The sequence below is a fragment of the Ursus arctos genome, unplaced genomic scaffold (assembly GCF_023065955.2).
Source record: "Ursus arctos isolate Adak ecotype North America unplaced genomic scaffold, UrsArc2.0 scaffold_7, whole genome shotgun sequence".
In the NCBI taxonomy this organism is placed as follows: Eukaryota; Metazoa; Chordata; class Mammalia; order Carnivora; family Ursidae; genus Ursus; species Ursus arctos.
Genome location: NW_026623089.1, coordinates 6248386 through 6271906, shown reverse-complemented (window position 1 = coordinate 6271906; position 23521 = coordinate 6248386). Strand labels below are relative to the sequence as shown.

Here is a 23521-nt window from a genome sequence, read left to right as displayed (position 1 = left end):
AGAGTGACTTTATTGATTCATTATTTAAAGAATCCATCTGGGACACCTGGCTGGCTCAGTCAGAGGAGCAGGCGACTCTTGATCTCGGGGTTGTGAGTTCAAGCCCCATGGGGAGTGTAGAGATTACTTAAATAGATACATAAACTTAAAAGAATTTTCCCAACTGTTCTATGGAACACAGATAAAAAGGGGTGCAGCCCAGAGGCAGGTGTAGACTGCGTCCTCTGGCCTGGCAGTCCCTCCGGGGTGTCCCAGCAGTGCTTCTGTGCCAGGTTGGTCTAATGGCCCTGTAGCCTGAGACCCCTCATGGGGCTTCAGGATATTGGGGTTTCTAGACAGGGCATAGTACTAGACTGTGACCCAGGGGATCTGCTCCTGGTGAGGTCCCTAGAGCAGGGGTTTGGCCTCACACCAATGCTTCAGTGGCAAGGCCAGCCCTGGTGGCATCAGGGCGTTGTGCTGAGAGGGAGCTGGGATACCCGTCAAGCTACCTGCACAGCCCCACTCAGTTCCTGTCAGCTCAGAGACATCTGGGACCGGCCACGTACCAGGTGGGGACACAAGAGTGAGTGGGGGTGGAGGGCATGACTATGGAGTGGGGGCCTGTTTGTTCACAACCCTCCCAGGACTACCCAGGTGTAATGAGTCCCTGTACCCACCTGCCAGATCTTGAAAGTTTATCAAGAGGCCCTACCTGGGCTCAGTCATATGTTTTCAACGTCACATCACCTTTCAAGGCTGTGTCCTTGAAACAGCCTCTGGGAGCAGGAAGGGCAAGCAGAACAGAACCCACATTCCAAGGACTGGGAGGGGGTGAGGAGTGTCAGCATGCCCTGGGTCCAGCTCTCGGGTCAGACGGCAGTCATGTCGTTTAGATGACTTTCCCCAGCAGGGCCCTTCTGATTACGAAGGGCTACTCATGCTCAGCTGTGTCCACAGACCCCCACTTCTACCCTGTCTCCCATAGAGGTGCTCTCCTAGCTCCCCGAACCAGCACCACTGGCTGTGAGCGCTCCGTGGTCACTCCTGTGGTGGGGGCGGGCACCTGGGCCAGCCGTCAGGAGACAGATGTGGCTCAGGGTGTGGAATTTCTCAGCATTCCCCTCACACCCACTTTGCACTTTCTATATTCAGAAGCAAGCCCCAGGCATCCTATATAATCTTGTGCATAAATATGTTCGTATGGGTCTGTATAGGATAGACTACTGGGGAAAAAAAGCAAAGCATACCACCATCATCACGCCTTTAAACTAAGCAACAGCCCTCTGATCGTATCACGTGGACCCAGGCAGTGTTCACATTTTCAACCCCAGCCTCTTTCATTACATTTTAAATTAGCTTTTGATTGGAAAGTACATTCTGAATACTTTCTGTAAAACCAAACGAAGAAGATGAAAAGCTCAACAGAGTGACTCCCAGTGGTATGCAGGCACCTTGTACTTCCCGTGTGACTGTGGCACATGACATTTACGTAGAGCCAGAGAGGGGCTGGCCCCAGCGCCCGTGGGCTGCAGGTCCCCCGCCCGTGCTCACTGGGGATGCTCGGCTCTGCCCCTGTACCTGGACTCCCGTGAGAGGCCCCGGGAAGCTCATCCCCTCATCTCACAGAGCTGGCCTGGCAGGCTCTCTGCACCGTGTGACCGGAGACGCCTGGCCACAACCAGTGCCCTACCCTAGTTTCTTCCTGCTGTGCCCTGTGTCCTACCTGTCACATATGTGTCATTTACATGTATTATACATATAAACATATACGTAACTGTGGCACGTGTCAATCATGCGTCCGTGTCTACATATGTCAGCTGTATTTATCAACATACTTCACGTATCCACATATGTCAGTGAACACGTACATGTGAATAAATGGTTACACAGAATTACTGCACTGTGCGGCCAAAGCCAAGTGCAACCGTCAGATGTAGGGGCAGTGTTCACCTTCCCACGTGACCAGGTTTTCTGTTATTTTTTTTAAAGTGAAATCTAAAACTGTGTGTTTTTTTTAAATATTTATTTGAGAGAAAGAGAGAGAGAGAGCACAAGCAGGGGGAGCAGCAGGCAGAAGAGAGGGAGAAGTGGACTCCCCTCTGAGCAGGGAGCCCGACACGGGGGCTCAATCCCAGAACCCTGAGATCATGACCTCAGTCGAAGGCAGATGCTTCACGGACTGGGCCACCAGGCGCCCCTCAAACTGTGTTTTGATTAGAAGATAATCCTAAACGTTTTCTCTTGGGGACACAGAAACCTGCACAGGCACACGATGTAGAACAAAAATATTCAAGGTACCATCCAGACACTATATTTCCTGGGAGGCTAACATTCCGAACATGGAACAGAATTGAGAACTCTGTGGTCGAGCGCTGGTGTCCCGAGGGCTGATGTCACACAGCCTGAGTTCTGCCGGGTCTGAAAGCCCAGTTGGTGCCTGTCCACCCTGCAAGATCTGGCCGAAGACGGCGCTTCTGAAAGTCAGGTCTTTAAACGTGCACGGCAGCTCTCCATAAAGACGGAGGGGGACCTGCTGGGGCTTTACGACGGAAGGGTCCTAACACAGTTCTTTTCTCCTGTGTTGTGCGGTGAGCCTCTTGCGGCTCGGGGCAGCCGGACTCAGAGATTGTCTACCCCCTCTCGGAGCATTCTTCTCCCCAGTTATTTCAAAGCCTCTGAGTAGCCCAACTGGTGTCACAGTGTTCCCACTCTTTGATTAACTAAATTGCTTATTTCAGGTAAATTGGATCTTAAGGACATCAGATTTAGGAGGACAAATGGCAGAGAAAAGCGTGTGATCTACAACACAGACAGGAGCGACAGGCTCCTACAGAAGCTGGTTCCTGGTCTGTGCAGGGCACTCCTCATCTCTGAGCTTGGGGAAGGGTTTGGCTGGAAGCTTCCACGCTGTCCTTAAATGCGGAGATGGCATGATCCAGTTGTCAGTGGGAGGAATGAAAACTTTTCTTCCCCTGAAGTATATGTCCTTTACAAAAATGAGTTTGCATATTCTCAGCACCGCACAGCATGACCTTTTGAAAAAGCCTTTCCCTTAATTATTCCCACGGGACATTTTCGAGCCTGATGCGCAGTGAGGGGTCAGTTCTGACTCTGAACATGGGCGGATCTCAGGTGGGAAACACCTGTGCGAGGGCAGGCCTGGGCGTCACAGCCGCACACTGCTGCCCCTGGAAGGGAGAAGAAAAGATTCTTCCCACTCCCTGACCCTCTGATTTCCTTCTCTCTGGACTTTCCATTTCAGTCCCTTTCCACCCACAAAGAAACCCTTTGCCCCCCGCGGCCAGCCTCAGCTCCTAGGCCTCCCCGGGAGCTCTCACACATGCTTACACATGGAAGGCTCTGCGGTTTGGGGCTCCTGGTTCCCCCTCTGCAGGAAGCGTGCTGAGGCGGCGAGGTGGCTGGGTGGGGAGGGAGGCCATACTCACTGCTTCCCTGCACTTCTCTGCACAGGTGTGTGTGAGACGCTTCGAGATTCTGATGGCTATTGACGTGGAGATTATGATCGCCGTTGGCTGCTGCTTACTGCTTGTCGCATGGTTGCTGATTTGCTGTGTGCTCTGTCTTTGCTGCAAAGTGTTCCGAACATTGAAGTGAGTGGGAAAAGGAGGAGGACAGAGAGGTTTGTGTAATCAGTAGTGTGATTTGCCCAAGTGAGAACCTCCAGGCAGTTGTAACAAATGGGCTTAAAAAAAAAAAAAGAAATCTGGGGGCACCCAGGTGGCTCATTCAGTGAAGTGTCCAACTCTTGATCTTAGCTCAGGTCTTGATCTAGGGTTGTGGGTTCTAGCCCGTGCTGGGCTCCATGCTGGGCATGGAGCCTACCTAAAAAAGGAAATCGACTCTAATGCTTATTATAAAATCTCCAAAGGGACATATGACAATCAATGGCATCGACACAAAAGGCAGGTGATTTGGTTTGGAAGAAGGCCATCCTGAGACTCTGCTGTCTCCAGCTCCCGGCTGTCAGGCTCCCGGTGACAGAACCTCAGAGAGCAGTGCTCTGGCAGCTGTCGTCCAAAGAGAGGTGGCCTCCCCCACTGTCTCCTGGCCACAGTCCTGTTGTGTGAAATACAGGCTCCTTATTCTGAGCTCAGCTGCCTCCTGACTTTGTTCTTTCAAGGTGTTCGCAGGCCCCTTTGGGGCAGGTGCTGTGCTGTCTCTGATCCCCAGGTACCTAGAACTCATTAGGTGTCAGGCCATGAGCCCGATATCACCTTTGCCATTCCGGCAACACTTTCCACCAGATACACCTCTAAACTCAGAGCAGTAAATGCTGAGCAGTATTGTTTATTTATGAGAATATGCGACACTGCGTATTACCCACCAACACAAGCTCTCCATCCAGATCCGAGGTAGCTTCAGGGAGTTCTAGACGTAGTTTTCTGAGTTGCAGTGCACACATCCAGGAGGCAGTAGCTCATCCCTTCTTGACAAATGGGCAAATTGCAACTCAGAATGCAGGAGTGACTCTCCAGGCGTCAGGAAGACTGGGGCTCTGAGAGTTTCACTGCAACCCCTCCTGGCCGCCATGCTCCCCCAACCCAAGCTTCCCGAACCCTCGGGACCATTCACTTGCTCCCCATCCCTGCCAAGAAGCCCAGGCATCGTCCATTATGGAAGGGCTGGTTCCTGTCCTCACCCAGTGATACCTCAGTGGCCACTTGGCAGGAGTGTGGGGATGACAGCAGCCAGAGGCCGTGTGCACACAGGACAGCGGGCAGCCGTGGGTCAGAGGCAGAGTGGTAGTTTGGGGGATATAATCTGTAGCAATCCAGCAGGGCTCTGACCTGCAGGCACACGGTCAGGGGACCGCCTCGGCCAGCGCAGGTCCTGTCGGCCCCCCACGACAGCCCAGGGTGGCACAGCTGCGGGCTCCTCCTTACACAGCAGCACCCGCTGAGGCTCGTGTAGCCATCTCTGGCCCCGGGGGGCGACATTGTGTCCCGAGGCCGGCCTCAGATGCTGTTGCAGCAGCCCTGGCGTGGTGGCTGTGGGGGCCCACACGGGCATGGGGGGGCGGGAGGGCACCGACCGCCTTGGCGTGGGCTGCTTGGGGTGAGGCTCCTCCCCAGGCTCAGAAATGGTAACTCTGGCGGAAAAGGGCTCCTTGGCAACGGCAGGGGTTCTAAACGCACCTCTTCAATCCGGACTTGACTTTCAGGTCAGAAAGCGGCAGTGGGATGGATTCTCCCGGATTCAGAAACGTGACTACAGACAAAAAATACAGGGCCATCACAGTACCGCAGAATTTCCAGTGCGGTCACAGCACTATTACCGGGTCCTTACACTTCTCCCGAGGTCACCGGAGGCGAGGTGGCTCAGCAGCACCATCAGTCTGGGCCTCTGCGCTTATGTTCTCAAGTCCCTTTCGAGCGTCCGGGCTGGTCACTCGCTGGGTGAGCCTGAGCAAGGCGTTTAATGCCCCGGGTCTCAGGTTCTTCCCCAGAGAAACGGGCATCACGGTGGCGTCCACTGCTCAGGGCGTCAAGGGGACGGGAGAGCCAGCGCGCTGCGTGCAGGGGCTGCCGACGTGACACACCTCCCGGGGATCCCACTCGTGCTGGTCAGACAGCCCTCCTTCCTGCCTCCAGCTCACGTGCCCGAACGACGGACACGGGTTCACTCCACCCAGCCCAGGTTCCAGGCCAAGATTTCTAAAGCGGAAATCACATTTGGGGGCAGACTCCCAGCCCGTGTGCGGGGCACTGCATCGCGCCCACAGAGCCCTTCTGCAAACCAGCCTCCCGCCTCTCAGACGCCCTGCCTGGCCTCGGCGTTTCATTTCTGAAGGAAGGAAAGTCTCTCCTTATTTGAATGCCAATTGTCCACAGCTCAAAAGCAAGAACGTGAAGGTCCTTTTTATAAAATGAATAACACTACTTCCTACACAGCAGATGTTATCGTTCCTACCGGGTCTGGCAGTTCTCAGGACGTGGGCACGTCTGTTTCCTCCACAAACACAGCTCTGCGTGGATAACGACACACAGCAAGTGACAGCACAGTCAGCGGAAGAGCCAGCTGGTTTATTTGGTTTTCTTCCTGCTGCCAGAGGAGCTCTCGCTGGGCCTGGGAGCCGGGGGAACCAGGGGTCCCACAGAGGCACGAGGCAGAAGCGTGGGGAGCCCCACGACGCCTCCCCTTCCTGCAGCAGCAGCAGCAGCCCCACGTTGCCCTGGGCCCGGGACAGCAGTGTGGCAGGAAGGGCCACTGAGTCAGCAGCGGGGGCCCTGAAGTGCCAACTGGAGGCCCTTGGCGAGGGCCAGCGGCGTGGGACTCTCGGCCATGCAGCTCACAGGCAGGCCCTGGGTGGTCAGCGCACGGGCTGTGCTGGGGCCGATGGCGGCAAACTGCAGGGGGAGAGAGAGGGAGCTTCAACGCACCTGTAGGGCCGGGTGGGCAGAGGGGCAGGGCCTGGGGCCTGTCAGGTCATCGCGGCTCATGCGTGAGCTCATGGCACATGTGGTCACCCCTCCCGATGTGAACCCAGCCCTACACCCGCAAAACGCCTTTGTCTGCATGACCTTATTACAGCCTCCCTGCCAGCCCGAGGCTCGTTTGCAGGGCAGGGGCGCCAGAACCCCCGCCCCTGTGCCGCCGTCTTGGCTGCCTCTCCATGAGCCTTAGCGGCCCAGGGTTCTGCCCTGGGTGGAGGGCCAAGTGGAGCACAGAGAAAGTCTGAAAGGTGCTCTGGGTGTGTCAGGGGCCCCGGTTGCACCCCCCAGGAAAATGGAGCAGCTGAGACCAGGACCTGGAAGCCAGAGGGCCCCGGTTGCACCCCCCAGGAAAATGGAGCAGCTGAGACCAGGACCTGGAAGCCAGAGGGCCAGGTTCCCCTCCCAGCTCCACAGGACAGTGGCCCTAGCAAGTGACCGTCCCTCTCTGGGCCTCCTTCATCTGTAAAACAGAAAGGGTAACAGCCTTCCCCGTTGGGCTGCTGTGAGGATCACATGAGGGCAATGTGAGGAACGATCTGGCCGGGGGCCCGGCTCAGAGAAGTGCTCGGTGGCCGCCAGTGGCTGCCACTGAGGGGAACACGGTTACTCTAAACCAGAAACTCCAGCAGCCTGAGCCTCGTCAGCAGGATGCCTCTCTCTAAACATCGCATGTTTGATGGTCACGTGCAGAACCTCGCTTGGGGTGGAATGTGGTTTTTTGCTGTGGTGACCCTGGGCCTTGCTAGGTGTCCTTACAAGTCACTTAGCCCCTCTAGTCCTGTTTCTCATCTGTAGAAGGGGTACACTTACCCTTGCATGGCAGGGCTAGCATGGGGGGTAAATAAGATCTGTCACTCTGGCAGGGAGAGCACTCATGTCACCCCCACCCCAACACTGGGGTGCACGCACCCCTGCCTGGGAGTAGGTCTGTGAGGATGGCGGCCCTTACCCAGCACCCCCTCTGCCTTCCCTCCCCGGGCCAGGTGTGGCATAGGGAACAATCTCAGGGCACTGCAGCTTGAAGCCCCCCCTTCCGGGGCACGTCAGAGCCACAGGACAGAGGCTGCTGCCCCCCGGAAGCCCAAGCTCCTGTAGCCCCTGCCCTATTCCACCCTGTGATACAGCCATTCCTTGAGAAACTCCCTGAGAAAAGGATGGTGCTGGACCCCTACCTCACAGGAGACACAAACGTGAACTCAAAGTGGATCACATTTAAGCTCTTCTTAAATGTAAGAGCTGAGACTAGAAACACAGAAGAAACACAGAGGTGAGTCTTCATGCCCTGGGATTAGGCAGTGGTTTCTGAGATACACCGCTCATGGCACAAGTCGCAAAGGAAAGGATAGGTAAGTGGGTCTTTACCAAAATGGAAAAACTGTCATGCTTCTAAGGACACCATCATAGAAGTGAAAAGACAACTCACGGGATGGAGGAAATTTCTACAAATTGTACATCTGATGGGGAACTTGTATCCAGGAACAAAGAACTCGTACAACCCAGCGACAACAGCAACAAGACACACGGCAAGGATGGGAACAGATGCTTCTCAGAAGAAGATACAGAGGGGCGCCTGGGTGGCACAGCGGTTAAGCGTCTGCCTTCGGCTCAGGGCGTGATCCCGGCGTTCTGGGATCGAGCCCCACATCAGGCTCCTCCGCTGAGAGCCTGCTTCTTCCTCTCCCACTCCCCCTGCTTGTGTTCCCTCTCTCGCTGGCTGTCTCTATCTCTGTCGAATAAATAAATAAAATCTTTAAAAAAAAAAAAAGAAGAAGAAGATACAGAAACGGCCCACACACACAGGGAAAGATGCTCAGCGTCATCGGTCATCAGGGAAATTCATGTCAGAACTACCCCACAGCCACTGGCACGGCTGTGATCCTGAAGTCAAAAATTACAAATATGGCTAAGGTTGTGGAGCCACCCTCCTACGTGGCTGGTGGGGATGCAAAGTGCTAATTACCAAAGTTAAACATAAAGTGACCACACGACCCAGCAATTCCCCTCCTTAGTTTACGCCCAGGAGAAATGAAAATACGTGCCCGCATAAAAACTGCAGCCAGGTGCTCAGCATTATTCCTGATGGCCCCAGAGCGGACCCAAGCCCAATGCCCATCAGCCGAGGGACAGATAAGGAAACGGTGCTGTAGTCACAGAATGGACTCTTCTACGGCAGTAAGAGGGAACGGAGTCCTGACAGGCCACGGCACGGGTGAGCCTTGAAAGCACCACGTTAAGCAAAAGAAGGCAGTCCTGAGACCCCAGAGTAGCAGATCCGTAGAAACAGGAAGTAGACTTATGGTTACCAGGCTGCCGGGCGCGTCACACCTGTCATGTCCAGAGAGGCGGCGCAGCAGAGGGACGAGAACCGGGGGCAGCCCCAGCACCACGGCTTCTCCCGCCCTCCAACGTGGGGAGTGCTGACTGTGTGCTGGTCACCAGCTACGTCACGGTCTAATCGCCTTAATCCTCCAACCCTGAGTGTTAGAGACCATTCTCCTTCCCCAGATGACTCTGGCAAGTCATTTAACCTCTCTGGGCCTCAGTTTGTTCACCTGTAGTCAGGACAGTAGTCCCAATTTTGCTTGATTCCTATGCCTGGACTGGTGGGCAAATTCTACAAGATATTGCCTGGAAATGTTCTATCAACTGCCACGGCTCAGGTATCACCACGGCTAACAACATGGACTCCGTCTTCCTGGGTAAGATAACACAACTTCTCCGAGCCCAGTACTCCACCTGCAGTGCTGGGAACCGGTGCCGACTCCGCAGGTGAGACACACCTGTAAGAAAAGCTAAGAGCGCTCACTCTGTGTGAGTGTGCACGGTGTGGGCGGCCTCTGTCCTGGGGACGCACCAGCTCCTCGGTCCCCCTGGAGCCAGTTCAAGAGCTTCCTGTTGCAGGCCCCATCAGCCTTGTCGTTACCTGTAGACTCCTAGCAAATGTAGTCCCTCCCCAGTGGGAATGTCAAGCCTTTGAATTAAAAGACATGAAAAAGGGGAATGGCTTTTAGAATAGATAATGCCAAGATGTTTCGATGGGAAAACAGGGAAAGGATGCTAGGACGCATGCCAGGTTCTGATCCAAGGACTGACCCGAATTCTCATCCAGCCCTGAGACTCCTCTATCAGAGAAGACCATAGACAGCAGCCCCCCTCGTCCGTGGCTTCTTGTGCAGCCCCTGTCCCCTTATTTGCGGTTTCACTGTCCATGGTTTCAGTTTTCTGCGGTCAGCCACAGTCCAGACCCAGAAGCCTCTCCTCCTCACATATGGTCAGAAGGTCAGAAGCAGCTTTCTGCTGCATCACTGGCCTGCATCACTCCCCTCCCATCGTCTCTTCACAGAGGCATGTTATCATCTCACATCCTCTTGAGAAGAAGGGTGAGTGCAGTACAGTAAGATATCTTGAGAGAGTTCATGTCACTGTTACCACAGGATATTGTTATAACTTTTATCATTAGTTATTGTTGTTAGTCTCTTACTGTGTCTAATTTAGAAATTAAACTTTATCCCAGGGAGGTATGCATAGGAAAAAACATACTGTATCAGGATTGGGTAGTAGCCACGGTTTCAGACATCCACTTGAGGGTCTGGGAATGTATCCCCCACAAATAAGGGGTGACTACGTGTCTATAAAGGCCACAGAGGGATAATCATCCTCATGTTACAAATGAGGAAACAGGCTCAGAGAGGTTAAGTAACTTGTCTAAGAACACCAGCCAGGAAGTGGTGCTGGTGCTGGAGAATTCTAGAGCCTGGCCTTTCCAGGGCTATGAGCTGACATCAGGGTATCTGCTAGGTCAGGAGTCCTTTGACTTTACGTGGAACTCTAAGATAATTAGTAAGAATTTTTAAAAATCTTAAAAGACCAAAAACCCACTGAATACCTCACCTTAATTTGATCAATCTTGTCACCAGATAACTCTTGAATATGCTTGAGGCTGTAGGTAAGGCCAGAGGGACTGAAAAATGTGATGCTGGCCGGAACGCCCTGCAGGGAGAGCATGAGATCAGTCTGTCGCCGCAGGCCAAGGAGAGAGAATGTTCCCTTGGTTCCCCCAGCCGGGCACCATCAGCCCTGGAGCCCCAGGAGGCAGCCCCCAGGCAACCCCATGGATTCACAGCAGGAGGGTTCCTGGTGGACGTGGCCTCTGCTCCCTCAAGGCCAAGGCTGAGTTCAGGTGAGGCACCGTTTAGAGGGCAGGGTGCCACCGGGGAGGCTGGATGCTCCTCATCGCTCTGCCGCCCGCAGGTCTGTGTCTGCCTAGGCAGGACAGGGGCGCCGCGGACCCGCGTGCTCAGCCGAGTGGACGATGCCACTAGCTCACATGGCCAACGTAGCCCTGATCAGTGAGGCAGCAGTCCAGGCCGGCTTCCTGTCAACTCTGCATTCTTTCTCAGGAGACAGAAGACAGACGGGCTGCGTAGGCTCTCTGTTTTGGTTTGCACTATCGGCAAGTCCAGAACCAGCAAGGCATTCAGAAGCCTGTCCCAGGAGAGGGAGGGGAAGCGTCCCACTGAATAGAGACGTGGACCTTCACTCAAACAGGCACCATCCACCCTCCTGCCTGAAGCCTCCAGAGGTCCCTGTAGCCTCCCAAATTCAACATAGACTCCTCAGTGGGCACTGTGGCCCTCCCCAGTGTGGGCCCAGCCTCCCTTCCCAACCTCTGCCCCTGTGGCTCCCCCAGGGCCCCACACAATGAAGGACAGTCACGTCACGGCCCCTGGCTGCCCAGGCTCACTCTGGGGTGCTCTCCATAGGGCTTCGTGCATTTTATCTCCTTTCATCTTTATAAAAACCTTACGAGAGAGGTCTGTTCCCATTTCACAGATACGGAGATGGAGCCTTGGGAAGTCGCGTGGCTGGGGATGGTGGAACCACACACAGGGTTTGGGCCTCTCGCCCCCCAAGCCTCCACCACTCGGTGCCCGCCCCGCCGGAGCTCTCCCTGCAAGTACCACCCACCTGCTTAGAATAGTAGCTGTTGAGGTTAACTTGGATTCCTGGGTGCGGGACCTTCTGATAGACAGTTATGCTTTCCATGGGAATCCCTGGACACAATCAAGAGCAGGAAACAGGCTTTATCCCACTGGGAACACCGGGCTCCATCCTGATTTTCCTGTGCACGGGGACCTGCCCCGGGGTCCGTCCACACCAGCACCACCCGTACTCTTGGCGAAGGCTGTGACACTCTGCGGGCTCCTAGCTGGAGCCGAGCGGGCAGAGCAGCGCAGGGCTACGGTCAGCGCGGCAGACTGTACCCCACACCGAACATGACCGTGAGGGGCGGCCCACCCTCCCCTGGGGGCTCTGCACGGCCCCGACCCCCAACGCAGACCACGAAGGCTCCCAGCAGACCCGCGGAGGCGGACCAGGGTGGCCGTGCCCATGAGCCAATGCACTGTCGTCACCTCTGTCCTTGAGCATTTTCGGCAGGATTTCTCCTTTGACGGTTCCACAGGGAAACAGAAGAGGCAACGCTGGCGACTCCCCTGTGGATAAATAACCAGACCTTGTCAATGCGTTCAAGAAGGGGGTGCATGTGCCCGGGGCATGGGGAGCAGCAGCTCCGGCCACCCAGCAGCTGTGAGTGGGAGGGAAGAAGCTGACCTTGCTGTACGAAGATCACAGGGGATTCGGCCACGGCGCTCAGAAAACAGGCATCCCCACAAGCCGGGGCCGCCGTCCCCCAGGCCTTCCAGCCCCTCTGGTCCTGATGCAGCCCCTGGGCGGCAGGCACGAGCTAGCATGCAGCTCTGCGCTGGGCTGGAGTCGGAAGGCACTGCAGCAGCCACTTTCCGCTCGGGAGGAGCCCTGGAGGCCACGAGACGTGGCTGGAGCCAGGGCCCACGCTCGCTCACGAGGCGGCAGGAAGACGGCAGCCACAACAGAGACCAGCTGCATGCCTACAGTCCCCTCAGGACGGTGGCCACCCAGCCAAGTGCCCACAGGGCGGATGGGTGGCACGTAGGGCCCGGGCTGCTGAGCATGGCCCTGCCTCCCACCCCGTTCCCCGTCTCCACTCTGTGAGCTCCAAGCTCTCTGCAGAATGAGGATGGCATGCAGGAACACGGACCTGAGACACCACCATCCAGCAACATCGATGGGCGAGTCCTCCCCAAATGTGAACATTTGGTAGAACGAACCATCCCCCCGACATCCGTCCATCAGTTGAAGAAGTCTAAACGGCTGTTGCTTATGCACAAACACATTTTTCTGTACTCGTCATATCTCCCCGAACACCTCTCTGGGGATTGTAGTCAGAGGAAGGGACAAAGCAAGCTCTTCCCGTCCAGCACCATCTCCCCAAAGGCCCAACCTGACCACAGGAGTAACTTCCTTTTTCCACGTAATTCGAGAACTACGTACTGGTGTTCTTTATTTACGCTGCTCTGTAACTACCAGCACCGACATAAGAGAACACAAGGAATCGGGGAGCTTCAAACGTAGACAATAGGTGCCCACCGATTTCTCTTTTCCAGTGGGAGGAAATGTTTCATGCGCAGTAGATGCCGTCCTTGGAGACTATTTTCAAAGCCATGTTCAGGTGCAATTTTCTTGCCCAGAGCCCAGGTGTCCCTCCATCTGTGTGTGTTAGGTGCTGGGTGTGCAGGATTCTGGGGACCAAAGCTGCTCCCACAGACCCTCCCAGCCACCTGCTCTGGGGCAGCTTGGAGAATCCAGCAGGAAAACCAAGGGCCAGCCTTTCCAGCAAGCCCAGCCCTAGAGATGTGCACGGGGCCTTTGGAAGATTCCAGAATCTGCTCTTCAAAGCATCTTTTCAGAAGGTCTAGCCCAGTACTGAGTGAGTGCTCACGCTTATTCTCGGACTGCTGGCTACTAACTCCGGAGATGAGAGCTTAGTATGTGTGTCCTGGTACAGGACAGATGACTGTCTTTTCTCACGGCACCACCAGTGCCTGAAGAGCCAGGTCACGCATGCAGGCCCACTCAGCCCAGCCGACTCCCATGGAATCCCGTGACACTCTCAGCAAAGGGAGGAAAACCTGAAAATGTCCCAGTAGAATCCTCTTCTGCCGAGTGGAGATCTACCACAGCTATCCTTCCTGGGACCTAACCCCCCTCAAGAAGCCAGAGGCAAAGAACTCATCCTTTTTTTGGGATAAGTTTACTGCCTGCGGATTTTTAACCCAAACAGGCCAACACTAAATAGGTCAGCGCTAAAGCTGGCTGATTCTGCAGAGGTGCGAGAGGTTTCCTGGGACAAGCGGGAGAGATGGGGGCCTGGCGGGGGCCTCACTCGACAGAGAAGACACAGAATGGGGACTCACAGGGCTCAGAGGCTGCCCATACCTTTAACAGGAAGGAGGCTGGCCTGCTGGGCTGTGGGAGCTGAGGCCAGCAAGGGTACTGAAAATCCCAGGGAAGGGTTATGCTGAGGGGCTGGGGACTCCTTAAGTAGCCACTGTAATAATTAAGGCAACAGGGCTGATTTTTTTTAAAAAGTGTCATTTCACTGGAGGACACGTGCATGGCTGGAAAGCTCCGACAACTGCCAGGTTCTGCACTGATTTTGGCCTCCCAGGCGGGCTGGGAGAAGTGGCCCTGCGGACAGAGATTCTCATGGTGGAGAATCCAGACAATGGGGCTCATGGCGAGGGAAGGAAGGGTCGAGCAAGTCTGCGACGCTGCAGGAGTGGCCGTCGACAGCCCCCAGTCCAGGGGACATTTCAAATAACTGCACTCCCCTCTGTCTGACTCAGGTGGACCCCCTCTCTTGCAGAATGATGTAATGCCCCCTTTTGCCATTTATTTGCTGCTTTCTTTTCCATTAGAGCAGATGTCCTGGAAGGGGAGAATTTTCTATCAGAACAATGAGCTATCAGTTAAATAAGTGAATAGTTTTAAGTGCCCACAATGGTATCTGTCACGTAGCAAAAAGTGTTAAGTAAAAGAAATAAGCAGTAACTATAAATTGGCCTGTTGATTCCAAACACTAGAAGTAGATTCTCAGCTTTTAAAATCCAGTTTCAGAAAATCATTAATGCCTTGGTAAAACCAAGGTGAAAGTCCTTATTAGCAGTCAAGAAGGATTCTTACTTGGGTATTCTAATTATGAATTAAAGATTTATTAGGACACACAGGCATGCTGGTAACAAAGCCTTTACAAAGAATGCAGCCCAGTCTCCGCGGAGATAAGGCAGAGTATGTTCCTATCTCCCCTCCAAACCTTGAGTCAGTTAATTGAACACCAGTGTGACATCTCAGAAGTGACACGGATCCTTCCTGCCTTGTGTATGCAGAGCAAGGAACCAGTCATTCGTCTTCGTAAACCAAGGCACTTAATCCCACGGCGAATGCCAAGTTCTACCATTTACATTGATTTCTACATTAAAACAGAAGGGCTTTGTTACCGTTTAATGGTGACCATTATCCCCTAAAAACATTAGGAATAAAGAGCCTGGAGTTGGATCATTCTGGAACATATGCATCCCATGCCATGAACCGCTGGGGAAAAACCCAATCACATGACGTTACTCTCGCCACGGAAGAGGTGAGGCTCAATGATCCTCAAAACAGTCCCATGGGCCTGAGGACCCTGAGGCACCCAGGACAGTGTTCACCCCAGACCACGGGCATAACTGCCCTTGGCTTCTCAGCAGCTTTCAACACTTGGCCGCACAGTAGCGTGCACTGGCATGCCCGTGCTGATGCTCAAGAAAATGGCCTCTCAGCTTGGCCAGGCCTGTTGGCATGGACCGACCCCTCCCTCTCTTGCCTCGCCCCCCATAGGCCCTCCTGTCATGCCAGACCAGTTCAGCAACGCTCAGCAAACACTACGTGGGAACAACGGTGTGCCGGGCCACAAAGCAGGAGTGGGTTAAGCGACCAGATGAGACATAAACAGCATGTATGTGGTGGGGTGGCCAGAGGAGGGCCAAGGTCTCCAGGACAGTGGACGTGGAAGGAACACAGCCTGTGGCGTCCCTGTCACAGAGGAGCCTACGTGAAGGACAGGGCCTCCACAGGCGGCAGTGATGGGAGGGATGAGCAGAGACGGTTGTGCAGGGGGGCGGGAGGTGAGGATGTGCTAGGAGCAGTGGGTGGCCAGCCGGAGAGCCATGGAGCTGGCCAGTAGAGTCGTGGGCCGGGCGACTATCGTGTTGCAGAGCCCCTGAGCCCTGCAGTTCGGGGAAAGTGGTGGACACGAGCCGGGGCAGGAGGCCCAGCGGTGTTGCCCTGGGACAGGGACACAGTGTTGGGTGTCTGCTCCTCCCAGGCCGGCACCTGCTTCAGCTAGGACTGGACCCAGAGAGTCACCGGATTAGGGCTCACCTCCTTCGTCCCTGGGGCTTTTGGAGGGTCTCCAAAACACACCCCCTTAGTAAGAAGAGCATTTTTCAGAACTTAGAGACATCAGCAAACTAAAGCAAAGAGCCGGGCTGGGACGCAGTGGCGGATATGACCCGAGAGGCAGGGAGCGCCTTCCCTCCAGCTGCCCTGCTCCGCCGCCCGCCGGGAGCCTCCACCCTGGCCCTGGAGACTCTGCGGGGGGCAGAAGCAGCAGTGGGAAGACACGTCTGTTGAGTGTTGCCGGGACGGGGGGCCCATCTGGAGCCCAGCAGACGCCGGCATCTTGCGCGTGTTGTCTCTGAGTATCTCATACCTCGTTGTGCCGAGTCCGTATCAGGGGGATCATTCGACTCACTTTTACCGATGGACGGGGGGTGACACAAGAGCGAGTGTCTGCAGCTGGGTGGCCGGGGGGAGGGGGGAGAGGATGGGAGGCACAAGCAAGGAGGACTGCCCTGCCAGAACCCCTCTGGCCCTCCTGCCCTTCTCACTCCAAAAGTTCCCCCAAATCTTTGCTTCCATCAAGGCTGAACCCCCACTGAAAGGCAAACACGTCTACAACCAGTGTCATCTCAGGTCTGGGTCCACACGCTGCCCAGGGAAGCGCTCCCAGGGGGTGGGCCAGCTCTGAGAGAGGGCGCTCGGAGAAGGAGGCGGCCCCCTGAGAGGAGGGGGAGACACAGACTCAGGGAAGGTGCCAGCTGCAGCAGCCCGCCTCCCCTCCCGTTAGCATCACCACAGACGGTCTCCCTGGATTTGTCTCCAGACGGTTCGTTTTGTGTCCTGTTCGAGTTGTCTCAAGTCCTCTGGTGGAGGGGGCGAGAGAGGCAGGCCATCTCAAACAAGCACAGACACACACGTACAAGGCGCCTGCGGTCCCACGAGTGGCCTGCACGCTGCGCGCCAACCAGCGTCACCACGGAGCACACACCCACGAAATGCTCCTCTCTCGGGAGGCAAGGGTGAGGCCAACAAACAAAAAGTAAATGGGCTTCAGTTGGAGTGACCTTTTTCTACTTACGGGAACAAATATATTCTGCGAGCTTTTCTGCATTTCCACAGTTCGCTCCTTCTGTATCCAGGCCAATTTTATTCACTGGAAAACAACAAAAGAAATGTGCTTTCATTTGGCTATTTAAGACCTGTGTTCCTGGTTGTTTGCTAAAGTGCAAATACAGTCACGTGCTTTACAAATCACAAGGAACGTCTCCTCCTTAAGGCCGGTACAGGACGGCAGGCACTGCGTTGGATGTTAGGGTGCTGGGCCCTGGGCCCACCCTTCCTAGACGTGTGGCTTTGGGTCACGCACCGATTTCTCTGAGCCCCGCTGAGCTCATCTACATGAGGGCAAGACGCCACCGTAGGGGACTGCTTTAAGGATTACAGGAGATGATGAGAGCAAACTGCTGGCCATCTCGGGGGAGCTGGCGAAAGACGGTTTTCCTACAGCCAGAGCGGAGGTGGTGAGCATTCAGGATTGACCACTTCTCACAAGGCACAAGAGAGCCTTCGTTCTGTCCGGGGCTAGCCTGCATCCAGAAGGGTGTTGAGGACAGACGTGGCCAGACTGAAATGGAAGGGAGGACAGGAGACACTCCACGGGAACCTGCCAACAGAGACCCCAGCACCAGGACCACGGGTCACCTGGGGGGAGGGGCAGAGCAGCTGCTCGGAGAGACTCCCATCACGAAGTGAGGCAGGAGCAGCCCCCCCAGGACCACTGCACTCTTCCACACAGGACACACCAGCCCCTCTGCAGAGGACCTGGGGGAGGAAGGGCCACAAGCCCCGCGCCGTCTGCGCTCACGACCCGTTCACGGGGTGTGGCACCTCCCTGACGGAGGAGGAGCCGCGGGCATTCCATTTAGGGTTCACGGGAGACCGGCAGCTTTCACAGAAACCCCATCAGCTTTTCCCTCGCAGGTCCTGTCAAGTGTCCTGAGCCCAAGAGACAAAAGTCACATGCAGCTGTGAACTTTGTTCTGGAACAAAGCCCTTGCTTACACGGCGCGGCCAGCGCAGGCCAGGCCACCCCTCCTCTGATTGAACTGGGAAGACTTCCCGGGAACGGAGCTGGGACGTATGGACTGCAGTGATGCTGGTAGTTCAGGTCGCGGTCATCCGCATCGCTCCTGCGTTAACTAGACTCTCACGGCCTCGTGTTCCGAGCGAGCACTGGCGCGTTATTTCATCCTCGCACGACCCTGGGACGAGCAAGGCCCGGAGCCGCCCAGCGCCTGTCAGCTCTGTCTGCGAGCGCAGGGACTGGGCCCTGTGGCCCGCCTGCGGCCCGCAGAGCTCTCAGTAGAGATGAGGGGAATGGATGTGTGCTGGAAGGTCTCGACCCCTGTGGCGGCGAGGCTGGCTCTGCTCTAAGTGGGTGCAAGCATTTCAGGCAGCCCTCGGGCCCAGGCGAGCCCGCCCTCGGGGCCTCCCCAGGCCATGGTGACAGGGGAACGTCAAGGGACTCACAGCTGCGTGAAACAAACCAATCTGATCCCAGACAAACCTGCATCATGTTCTTTACATTTAAGACGTTAAGGCGAGGACTGGCATGGTGGATCTAGTCGGGGGGCTCGTGTGAACCTGGGGTGAGCTCCCCTGCTGGCAGATGCCCATGCTTGAAGGCACCGTGTCGTTGTCTGAAGGTGAGACAAAATTCTTAGTGCAGGTCCCTGGATGGCTCAGTCGGTGAAGCCTCTGCCTTTGGCTCAGGTCATGATCCCAAGATCCTGGGATCAAGTCCCGCACCGGGCTCCCTGCTCAGCGGGGAGCCTGCTTCTCCGTCTCCCTGCTGTTTCCCCTGCTTGTGCCCTCCCTCTCTCTCTCTCTCTTTCTGACAAATAAATAAAATCTTTAAAAAAAATGCTTAGTGCAAAAGCAAATCAGTAAGAATCAACAAATGGGATGTGAAGACATATTGACAAGGTTATAGATAGAAATGCTCTCAGTATTCTCCCAGAATTAATGGGAAAGCAAAGCACTGAAAAATACTAAAACAAATAGATACGGTTTGGGGCACCTGAGTGGCTCAGCTGGTTGGGCATCCAGCTCTTGGTTTTGGCTCCTGGGTCCTGGGATCAAACCCTGGGCACTCTCAGTGGGGAGCCTGCTTGAGGATTCTCTCCCTCCGCCCCTCCCTCCACTCGCTCGCTCTCGTGCTCTCTAAAATAAATTAAGTCTTGATGGACTTCGACGTCAAGACCACTTGCTTGGGACCTGCAGCTTCCGGGGGAGCCAGAGGAGCTGTCATGCTCAGGCTGCCCAGAGGGCTCCTGTAAACCGGCTCCCAGTGATCGTGGCGCTCACAGCACTGGGACATCCCCTCCCCCTGAGTGCAGCCTGGACTGACTCAATTCAAACAAAAAGAAGATGGCAGGAGTGACGGGATGTCACTCCCAAGGTTACATTATGAAAAGACTGGCTTCTGGCCTGGATGCTCTCTTTCGCTGGCTCTTGGATTGTCTTGCAATAGGTGAATCCTGCTGCCGTGTCATAAGGTAGCCCTTAGAGAGGGCCGCGGGAGGGCTGGGAAGTGGAGCCACGTGCGTGATCCTAGAGGCAGAACCCCCCCACGTCAAGCCTTGACATATCTGCAGCCTGGTAAGAGACCCCGAGCCAGACGGACCCAACTCAGCCATTCCCACATTTCAGACTCACAGAAACTGTGAGAAATTAAACGCTTATTGTTTCTAGCCACTAAGTTTTGGCGCAATTTGTTACGCAGCGAAAGATGACTAACACATGGGCCTGGTCTCCTCCGGCTGTCGGTGTTCAACTTCCTCTAACTCTCCAGGCTCTTGCTGAGACCCCGGATGAACGCAAGCGTCCAGCAGTCCACGACAGAGAGCTCCTCTGGGGCATCATGTCTGGGAAGCGGAACTAAGATAGAAGGTTCCAAAGTTGGGTGACTGACTTTCATGTTAAGATAGAATGTGGTTTCTCCTAAGAGATTTTTTTCTTTTTTTTTTTTAAAGTAATCTCTACTTTGGGGGGGGGGGGCGGCGGAGCCAGCCAGGTGCGCCTCTCCCAAATTTTTTTAAAGCTGCAAAATCCCTAATTTCATCTCTCCTTTGATCATGTGCTTCCAGGCTTTAGAACATGTCCTTTTCCTTCACAGCAGAACAAACAGGGAGCAGGCTGGGGCAGCAGGTCCCATGGGACCAGGCTCTGCTGTCTGTGGCACAGGGGGTGCTGGCCCACGCGAGTCGGCTCAGTCTCAGGCTTCTCATCCCACATCACCACTTTTGTTCCCAGGTTTTCCTCTCATTTGACAGAACAATGAGATGCCGAACATGCAGCGGGGCCCCTGAGGGCAGACTGCAGGTAGCATGAGAATCAGAGCAGGACAATTTACAAACACACGGTATTTGACAGCTGAAGTGTTGATGGGTAAGGAGGAAGTTGCCTCTAGAATTTTCTTTCCTCTTCTACTTCACAAAAAAAGAAACAGTGAAAGAAGGTGCAAGCAAATTCTTAACTGATTTGGGGGGATGGGAGAGTGGGGGCGGTTTCCTTGGCAACAAAGGCCTGGTTCCCTCTTCACTGATCTGCAGAGCTCCAAGGTGCGTTGAAAAGCGATGCACGGCTCTTAGTCAGGCAACTCGTAGCTGGTGAACTCCTTGACGTCATTTTGTTCCCTGGAAAGAGGGCTTTTCATACTTAAACTACTTTCACTCACACTGGGGCGCCTGGGTGGCTCAGTCGGTGAAGTGTCTGCCTTCGGCTCAGGTCATGAACCCGGTCCTGGGATGGAGTCCTGTGTCAGGCTCTCCGCTCAGCAGGGAGCCTGCTTCTCCCTCTGCCTCTGCCTCTCCCCCTGCTTGTGAGCTCTCTCAAATAAATAAGTACAATCTTAAAAAAAAAAAAAACCCTACTTTCACTCATACTGCATCTTCCCCCGATATTTTAAAATTCATTTGGACAAACAACTGTTTTGAAACAAAACTGCACATTGATTGACTCACAATTGCTAAGCACTGTTTCATGCTTAATTTTTATGTTCATTTGTAAGGTTGATTTTTAATGATTCACTGTTTACCTTTGTGCTTTAAAAATAACATACAAATTCAAGACTGGAAAACGTAGAAAATATTAAGAAAATTGTAAAAACAACTATAATACCACCATCTGCAGATAAGTACCTTTCATAGGGTTATTTCCTTTCAGGTTTTGTTCTTGTTGCAGTAAAAACACATACCATAAAATTTACCTTTTTAACTATTTTTAAGTGTATAACTCAGTGGCATTCGGTACAATCACCAGTATCCACTTCCAGAACTTTTTCATCATCCCATCCAAAATTCTACACCAGATTAAATCAGAACTTCCCATCACCCCCAACCATAGACCCTGCACACCTCTCCCATACCTCAGTCTCTGAGTCTGGCTGCTCTGGGAGCCTCGGGTAAGTGGAATTACACAGTATTCATCTCTTTGCATCTGGCTCATTTCACTTTGTGTAATGTGTTCAAGATTCTTCCATGTTGTAGCCTGTGTCAGAATTTCCCTGCCTCTTATGTTGCATGATACTGTATTGCATGTGTATACATTCTACTGATCCATTTATCTGTCCATGGGTATTTAGGTGGTTTCCACCTTTTGCCTATTGTGACTGATGCTGTTATGAACACTACATACTCCAACAAGTATCTCTGTGACCCCTGCTCCTCTCAGGGTCCTTTGGGGGTAAGGAGGGCTCTCTATCTAGTACAGTGCCTATATTTTTAAATTAATTTGAAATTGTATCATATATCTATATTGCATCCTTTTTTAAAAAAGATTTGAGAGAGAGAGAGAGAGAGAGCACGCACACATGGGAGCAGTGGCAGGGGGAGGGGGAGAAGGAGAGAAGCTGACTCCCCACTGATCACGGAGTCCTACGAGGGGCTTGATACCACAACCCTGAGACCACAACCCAAGCCGAAATCAAGAGTCAGACGCCCAACCGACTGAGCAACACAGGCGCCCCCATCCTGCTTTTTTTTCTTAATGTTACGTTGTATCTTTCTGATGCTATAAATTATAGAATCTTCAAAATCGTTTAAACAGACCACCTAGCCTCTCCCGTCCCCCTTTTCCTTTTGAACATTTCAGACCAAAGGCCCTTAGGTGGGGCAGAGTAACATGAACGTCTTTATGGGGGAGTGGCCAGTGTTGGGTGTCAGAAACCACATGGACTGAAGAGGGCATCTCTGTGGGGGCAGAGCCAGGGGAGACTGGCTCCTTATAGGGGCATTGACCAAATAAGTAAATGTATTACCTGGGAGCCAGGTTTCTCCCCACCGGAGATGGGAGTCACAAATACAGAAATGAAAGCTCTAGAGAAACTCTGTTGTGTTGAACTCTAACTAGAGGTGGTGGAATGAACCCATGGTTTTCAAACACGTAGATACAAATAGAGATGTGCGTGTGTGCGTGTGTGTGTGAGTGTGTGTGTGTGTATTCCCTGTGTCTGTGTACTGAAAAGGGCCATGAGCAGTGAAGTCCAAGGGCAATGAACACGCTGAGCACGCACATCATGGCTCCTCAATACCCCTCTCCACTAAAAGGAACCAGGCCTTCTTAAGGCAAATGACTGATTTCAGGGCTGGGATAGGGAAAGGACAGGACAAACCTACAACATCTTTTTGTACCAGAAAAGAAGGACGTACTCAAAGAATGATGGAGCCACGTCAAAGGACACAGAAGTCACCTTAGAGGGGTTACCACTGGCCACAGCAGGGATAATTTGGGCAATAAAATAAATAGACTTGGTAATGGATTGTACCCTATTAAGTAAAAGAGGAAACTATGAATCCATACTGATGTAAATAAATAATTGAATAAATTGAAAGTGTGATGAACACATTATCAGGGGCACCTGACTGGCTCAGTAGGTAGAGCACATGACTCTTGATCTGGGGGATTATAAATTCAAGCCCCACACTGGGTGTAGAGATTACTTAAAAAAATAAAATCTAAAAAAAAATAAAAAAAGATCTGTTATCATATAGTCTTAAAGTACCTCCCCATAAAGTACTTATTAATTTCAAGGAGGAAAAACAATCGCTTCACTGTGAAGCCTCATATCACCTAAATCAAGGGATTATAAGGAACATTATCAATAATAGGGCAAATCAGAATGATGCCCTGCTGGGTAAGAGGCAAGGGGAAAAGCAGCATCGCTTGTGATATTCCTGCCAGGCGTATATAACATGAAGCAGTGTAATCAGGGAAAAAATCAGACACACCTAAATTGGGGGACCATCTACAAAACAACTGGCCTGTACTCTGAAAGTGTCGAGGTCACAAAGCCAAAGACAGACGCAGGCCCCTTTCCAGCCTTCAGGAAACGAGACAGGACAACTAGATTCAAGGCGGGATTCTGAACTCAATCCTTTTGCTACAGTAGACATTATTGAGAATTAAGAGCTACTAATATGCATGTTAATTTCTTGAATTTGATAGTTGCGGCTGTACAGAAAAATGTGCTTGTTCGTAGGGAACCTACATTCAACTATTTAGGGGTGATGGGACATCACGTTGGCAACTTACTCTCCAGGGGTCCAGGAAAGATTGAGTTCTTTGTATTATAACTCTAAGTTTTCTGCAAATTTCCTTCACGATAAGAAGTATGTAAAAGAAGCAACTATATAATCGTCATATAGATGTACCATAATTTATTTCACTATTCCCCTATTGGGGGCTTTCCTTTTTCCATGATTATAAATAATGCTATGATATACATTCTCATATAAAAACTACTTCTTTTCTCCTATTTTGGA

At 53.3% G+C, this 23521-nt stretch overlaps 1 protein-coding gene across 13 annotated transcripts in view; it reads right to left on the bottom strand.

Moving 5' to 3' along the window:
• Positions 1–4274: 4274 nt before the first annotated feature.
• The window catches only part of UROS (uroporphyrinogen III synthase), a 35373-nt gene continuing 16126 nt past the window's right edge, over positions 4275–23521 (bottom strand). For 6 of the 13 annotated variants that reach the window (XM_057308753.1, XM_026494376.4, XM_026494377.4 and 3 more), the window contains 5 exons: positions 16777–16851; positions 11852–11932; positions 11406–11491; positions 10329–10427; positions 4275–6350 (listed from right to left, as the gene is read on the bottom strand). In XM_057308753.1, coding sequence (XP_057164736.1) covers positions 6216–6350; positions 10329–10427; positions 11406–11491; positions 11852–11932; positions 16777–16851 — 476 coding nt within the window. In that variant the 3' untranslated portion in view covers positions 4275–6215. Of the gene's footprint in view, positions 8164–10328; positions 10428–11405; positions 11492–11851; positions 11933–14508; positions 16562–16776; positions 16852–23521 lie in introns of those variants that run through there. The other 7 variants (XR_007190017.2, XR_007190016.2, XM_048219080.2 and 4 more) reach the window with 5 other exon arrangements.